Source organism: Dermacentor silvarum, chromosome 3 (assembly GCF_013339745.2).
Source record: "Dermacentor silvarum isolate Dsil-2018 chromosome 3, BIME_Dsil_1.4, whole genome shotgun sequence".
In the NCBI taxonomy this organism is placed as follows: domain Eukaryota; kingdom Metazoa; phylum Arthropoda; class Arachnida; order Ixodida; family Ixodidae; genus Dermacentor; species Dermacentor silvarum.
Window position 1 is genome coordinate 58,528,042 of NC_051156.1, and position 6,601 is coordinate 58,534,642.

General features: G+C 46.3%; 1 protein-coding gene across 1 annotated transcript; it reads right to left on the bottom strand.

Moving 5' to 3' along the window:
* Positions 1 to 3,507: 3,507 nt before the first annotated feature.
* On the bottom strand, positions 3,508 to 4,827 carry LOC119444394 (acanthoscurrin-2-like). Its single transcript, XM_037708798.2, has 2 exons — positions 4,816 to 4,827; positions 3,508 to 4,005 (listed from the first exon to the last, which is right to left on the bottom strand). Exons 1-2 carry the CDS (start codon positions 4,825 to 4,827, stop codon positions 3,565 to 3,567), a joined length of 453 nt encoding a protein of 150 aa, XP_037564726.1. The 3' UTR covers positions 3,508 to 3,564.
* Between the last annotated feature and the right edge of the window lie 1,774 nt (positions 4,828 to 6,601).

The window sequence follows — 6,601 nt, forward strand, 5'->3', positions numbered from 1 at the left end:
AGGCGCATAATGTGCCTAGCGATAACGTTTAACATTGTTTAGCCGGTGAAAATAAACATGTATACGTGTCAGTTTTTTATTCCTCTACAAATCCTACGAGGAGGCCGCGCTGCAACGTGAGTCCCTCCCCGAACAATATTTCTGGCTACGCCACTCTGCACCTACTAGCGCGTTCGCTACCGTTTAAAAGTGTGCTTGACGGATCTTAGGTTTCAAGGGCAACAAACGCGTTTTCTGCAATGCAAGATGTGACCTTAACTAAGACTCCTGATGAAATAAACAGTTTGAGTTTCCTGGCAATTTATACGTATCATCATCATCATCATCATCATCAGCCTATATTTATGTCCACTGCAGGACGAAGGCCTCTCCCTGCGATCTCCAATTACCCCTGTCTTGCGCTAGCGTATTCCAACTTGCGCCTGCGAATTTTCTAACCTCATCATCCCACCTGACTTTCTGCCGTCCTCGACTGCGCTTCCCTTCTCTTGGTATCCATTCTGTAACCCTAATGGTCCACCGGTTATCCATCCTACGCATTACATGGCCTGCCCAGCTCCATTTCTTCCGCTTAATGTCAACTAGAATATCGTCTACCCCCGTTTGTTCTCTGATCCACAACGCTCTCTTCCTGTCTCTTAACGTTACTCCTAAGATTTTTCGTTCCATTGCTCTTTGTGCGGTCCTTAACTTGTTCTCGAGCTTCTTTGTTAACCTCCAAGTTTCTGCCCCGTATGTTAGCACCGGTAGAATGCAATGATTGTACACTTTTCTTTTCAACGACAGTGGTAAGCTCCCAGTCAGGATTTGGCAATGCCTGCCGTATGCACTCCAACCTAATTTTATTCTACTAATTTATACGTATAGACACCAATATTTCAGCAGTTGCAACGTAGCTCTTGCGGTGCAGTAGATAGGGTGACTGGCTTCCCTATGAAATTATTGAGTTTGAATTACCCCTACGTGTATCCGGAACGTAATTAACGATGAATTGCTTGTTTCTTTTAGGTATGTGGTGTGTGAAGTGCGCGACACGGTGCGTTGGACAGAGACAGACAAGAAGCAGACGACAAGCAGTGAGCGCGCTGAGGTGAATTCCATGCTGGATGGAAGACGACGACGTCAAAGAGCGTCCGGCACGTGAACACACAACGCAAGAAAAGAAAATAAAAGAAAAAATGCATCCAATCAGAAGAAAGCACGAAGCTTCGAGCGGCCAATGAGCAAAAGACGAATCGGCCAGTGCGGCAGAAAAGCGAGGCGCGCTGGCAGAAAGACGGAGAGTTCCAGGAAGCGACGCCAGGAGAACTTCGGCCACCGGACCGGGAGTTCAAGATGGGCCTAGGGGTTCCGGACCCGAGCCACCAGGACTTCACCGGACCGGGGACTCCTGCAAACACGTTCTTGGGCGTCGCCACTCGATCAATCGTGAACTGCTGCCCAAGGCCGGCGAGCTTCGGCACCCGTGGGTAGAACGAGAGCAGTCGGGCTACCAGCCCGAGTTGTACGCCCAGCTGCCTGGCAAGAGCGTCCCCGCCATCTGCCCGCGCCGCCAAGCTACCTGCCTTCCCGATGATGATGATGATGATTTATTGGCATCCCCTTTGAAACGGGGCGGCGACAAATAGTCACCTAGCCTGCTTGATTTAATCAGGTATACTATACATGTTCTTTATCTAGCATTTTTGTATACCTCTCATTATTATTTTTCTTTTTCAAAAATATACCTTGTGCCGTTCCCTATGATTTTAAGAGATCAGGTCGTATCCATCTTTTCCCTGCTTTTTTCCCTCTCCAAGCCAGAGCTGCCGCACTCTGGTCTCCAGTTCATCCGCCGATCCCATCGACATTGTGGTGAGACAAACGCCACGTCTTTTTGTCGTATCGCCGCCTATCTGGCTCTGCGAACTATTACGCGCCCTCACACACGTGCTCAGCCCGAGCTTGTGCGCCATTGATACCTGGCTAGCTCTGAGTGTGTTTTGTCGTGATATTCTTTGATTGTTTGTTTTAAGGGTTGCATTTTGTTCTAGTTTTATTAAAAGTTTGTGTGCATTTTACAACAAACGGCTTTGTCCTCAATTGGGTTCTCAGAGGTACCGCCACCTCAGAGAACAGTCTAAACCATTAAAAAAAAGAACCTGTCCTCACAACGTAGCATGATAATAAAAAAACTGGTAAGCAGTGAAAAGTGTAACGACCTGTTAACAATATTTTTATTTTATTTCGCTGCTGCTTCGACGAAACTCCCTTGCTTCGGGTGTTCATCAAATGAGGGTTGTTGTATTACCGACCAAGAATGGTCGTCTGGTGAAAATTTTATTTGCAAACATAAGGGCGTTACAAGGTTTCGTGTGTGCTCTAATATATTGGGCAATTTACCATCGCGGTGGGCACCAGCCTCGAATATAGTGTGATCTAGTCTCAGTGCCGTCGGGAAGCCCCCAGTTTTTCTAATAGGTACAATTGCCCCGGGCCTGGTGCTCGGATATTTCTGGACATTTATCACCTCGAAAGGGGCCCTCAAGGGATAGGGATGTCCCTGGGTGCCCCTGCACAGCTACATACGGCTTTGTTGTAGGGCATCCACCACGGCTGTGGGAGGCAGGTGGAGAGCTGCCGCCGGATACCTACCGGTAAAATAGGTGCAAGCGCACTTCCGTCGACGTGATGGCGCCACATCGGGACCTCAGCGCTTGCAAGGGACACACACTTGATACGTAATTACTGGCATGTGACAGGCAGGCATGTTTTTTCTTCTGCGGAAGTTGCTGCGCTGGCACTGCCGCACTTGCTGCCGATAACTTCTCGGCGGAATTGTGTTATCGCTCCGCAAAGAAAGACGACCAGAAGCACAGGGTTATGCACTTTCTGAAATTGCGAAACCGTGTACAGCTTTTTCTCGAAATCATGCCAAGTTAGGTTCTTCCTCGACCGATAGAGCGATTCAGCCATGGCTCACGCGTTTTAGCTTAGACTTAGCGCAGTAGTACATAGCAAATGATACGGAGCTAGCACAAAATGACCTAGGCAGCCCATTTACCAACTATATGGCTGTAGTGAACACAAAGGTGTTAGCAGGTGTAACACCCATTTGGAAGGGCTTTGTCGTTCTTAACATCTATATTTCTAAGGTTTTTCTTTAGTTAACACCCATATGAAAGGGTCCTGTCATTTTGTTGCAAAACACCACTTGCTTGGGGTGTTGCTAAACCGCCAAAAGGGCTGTCACCATCGGAACAAATATTTTACTACTATGTTGGTGTTAAACCTCTTAGCGTGTAGCGCGGAAAGCCAACAATACATTGAATACGTAATCACGCAAGGATTAACTCGCTAGGAACAACTTTTTATTTTTCTGCCCGTAGGATTGAAAGCATTGTATCTTGTCTGATGCCATGCCTCCTTGATGTTTCTAGTGAAGTTATTTCACAGAAAAATATCACGGAAGTGTCTTACACTTGAAGTCCTTTTCCCAGGTAATGAAGATCCATGGTTGTAGTCGCAGCCATGCCCGTATGAAATGAAGTGAACGACACAGCAACGCACAATTGTGAATCACACTTAGCCCTTGTAGCCGTAACCACCGTATCCGTATCCTCCGTAACCTCCACCGTAGCCGACGCCTCTTCCGTATCCTCCGCCGAGACCAGAGTGAGCGAGAAGGGCTCCTCCTCCGCTAACCTTGTTCACATGGTGGACAGACCTCACGACGAAAGCAGGCCCAGCCACAACCTTGGCGAACGCGGGTCCTCCGCTCAAAAGGGCCACGCTGCTGCCGACGCCCACGCCGCCGACGCCGTAGCCACCACCGTATCCCAGGCCTCCACCATATCCCAAGCCTCCCGCGTAGCCTAGGCCTCCGCCGTAGCCTCCACCGTAGCCTAGGCCGTAGCCACCATAGCCGAGTCCATATCCACCGTAGCCAAGGCCTCCAAGACCGTAGCCTCCAAGTCCACCCGCAGTTGCAGAAGCCACGATGGCGCAAAGGACGACGACAGTGCACTGCACAGGTGTTCACGACAGCATGATTTGTTGATTTTGCGAGCTATATTACACCGCGAGCACTTTATTAGGCAGGCTATCAAACAGGGGTGGTTAAATAATAGCATAGGCTGGCCACCGCAAAGGCTGCCTAAAGAATGACGAAATGTACTAGAATGTAATACGCATGTATTGGTTGGTACATTACGTTCAGCACGACTTCGATGCTGAGACTATTTTTAATAGCTGAAATATTTATAACACCAACGACTAAATCTCGCAACAACATTCAGCGCTACGATTCGCTCCAAAATGATTTCGCTGTTCTGGTAAAGTTCGAATGCCTGCATTGTATTATAGCGGCGGGTATATGTTCGTCTGAGTTCAAGTTTAAAAGAAAAGAATTGTACTACCTTTCTTTTGGTTTGTTTAGTTGCTTTTTGCTTACTTTTCATACTGTGTTTGATGTAATTGCGTTCTGTATATTGCCACAGTTGTCTGGCTGCGCGATAATTGTAACACTGTGTTGAATTGTGCTTTACAAAACCTGTCTTATTTCTTTTTTTTTTTCACTTTACTTATATACGTGCCCTCCCTGCTGTGATCTCCTGTGAATTAGCAGTCTTGATAAAATCATTATATAAATAAATAAATAAACAATAATTTTAAATAAAGTAATAAACTTGTAAACATAAACTAGTAAGCATGTCTACTAGCGCTCCTCAGTATTATCGAAATGGTCATTTTCTTCGCAATAATGTACAAATATTATCATAACTACCTCCATAGTCAGCAAATACCGTATGCCCAAAATATTTTGGGCCTACTTACCAGGCAGTTCATGGCTGTGGCTGCTGCTGGCTGGGAGCGGATGACAGAGACGCCCGTTTAGAGTCGCCTATATATACTCCGAGGCAACACTGCTTTTTGCCTCTCCACAGTCGAAAAGTCACATGCCACCTGTGCCCCTCTCCGTTGTGCGGCGACAAAAGTGAAAAAAAAATCAAGAAAGTCAAGGCAGCCATCGCACTACTGCCTTCCGGTCTTCCAACGCTCTGCATACTCCAGAAGCGGAAACAAAAGATGCGCTCGCTGTCGCCTTAGGAGATAAAGCAAACTAGTATCTCTTGTATCGGCTTCCCCGGGCGTCTCTTCCTTCGAACCACGAGGAAACGACGTGGCACGCCTTTAACGGCATTGCTATGTGTGGCCGTAGGCGGAACACTCAGTTCAGTTAATTTTCCGTAAAGAACCCCGACTTCAGGGGTGCCTACAAAGGTATGTAGGACTTCAGTTTGGGTACAAAATTACGTAATATACAAGATAAAGCTATATACAATACGTGACCCACCACCAGCTGAGACGTTTGACAATTTAAAAAAAAACGTGTTGCCACGTACATCGGGCTCATTCTTTTATGCAAATTTTCCACCACCACATCTATATATATATATATATATATATATATATATAGTTCAAGAAATAGAAGCACGTAGGAAAAACATAACAAGACTTTACTGACGTTTCGGCCGGGGTCCGGCCTTCATCAAGAGAGGGTGAAGGCCGGATGAAGGCCGGACCCCGGCCGAAACGTCAGTAAAGTCTTGTTATGTTTTTCCTACGTGCTTCTATTTTTTGAACTACTTCTGTGCCGGCTCCGGTTACTCTTTACTTTACTGATATATATATATATATATATATATATATATATATATATATCCACGTTATCACAAAACATAAGGTACACGTGACGCCTGCGGGGCGGCTGGTCCGGTATGATATGCGCGATGCAGGTGTGGTATGGGTACTTCATGAACGGTAAACCTGTGAAACAAATTTCTGTAAACACAGGGAAACGATGGGCCGGCGAAACACTAAGTTTGGATGACCCGATCGGGGAACGTCCACCTCGACCAAATGTTACGTGTAGCGGATGGTCAAGGCTATTTACAATGTATTTACACGGAAGCCAACGGAGGCCAAGATGGTGACTCTATATCAAGTGGGGACACCTCCTCTTCCTTCTCTTCAGTGCAGCCACACTGCGGCGGCTGTTGGGTATCAATATGAATTCCATACTGCGCCGGCGTAATCTAATTTTGGTCGTACAAGTGATGTGTACGCAAGTAATTTTACCTGACCTGGACCTTTCAGCGAATAATGCGTTACAAAGGCTAAAGGTTTGCTGGTAGCTGCATGACGTTATGAACAAGCTTACGCCAGATTACGTGGTTCGACACAGTGACGCCGAGGTTTTTTTGGTTTCAGTTGATGCTAGACGCCACCGATTAATTGCGTTCGGAAACCTGAGAAGGTTATGGCTTCGGGTTAACGACAGCCATTTGCATTTGCTTACATCTAATGTCATTAAGCAAGTTGCACACCATTCTGAAATATTAGTAAGGTCATTCTGTCGGTTTATCTCATCAGAAGTGTTTAGTAATGGTGCGGTTGATAACAAAGTCATCAGCGAACCCACGTAAATTACAGGATACATAAAAAGGTAAGTCTTTGATATAGAATAATAATGGGAGCAGGCCAATAAATTAATTCCGAAGGGACGCCTGACTTTACTGAAACCGGAGTAGATAGGTGGTTATTTATAACATATTGCGGT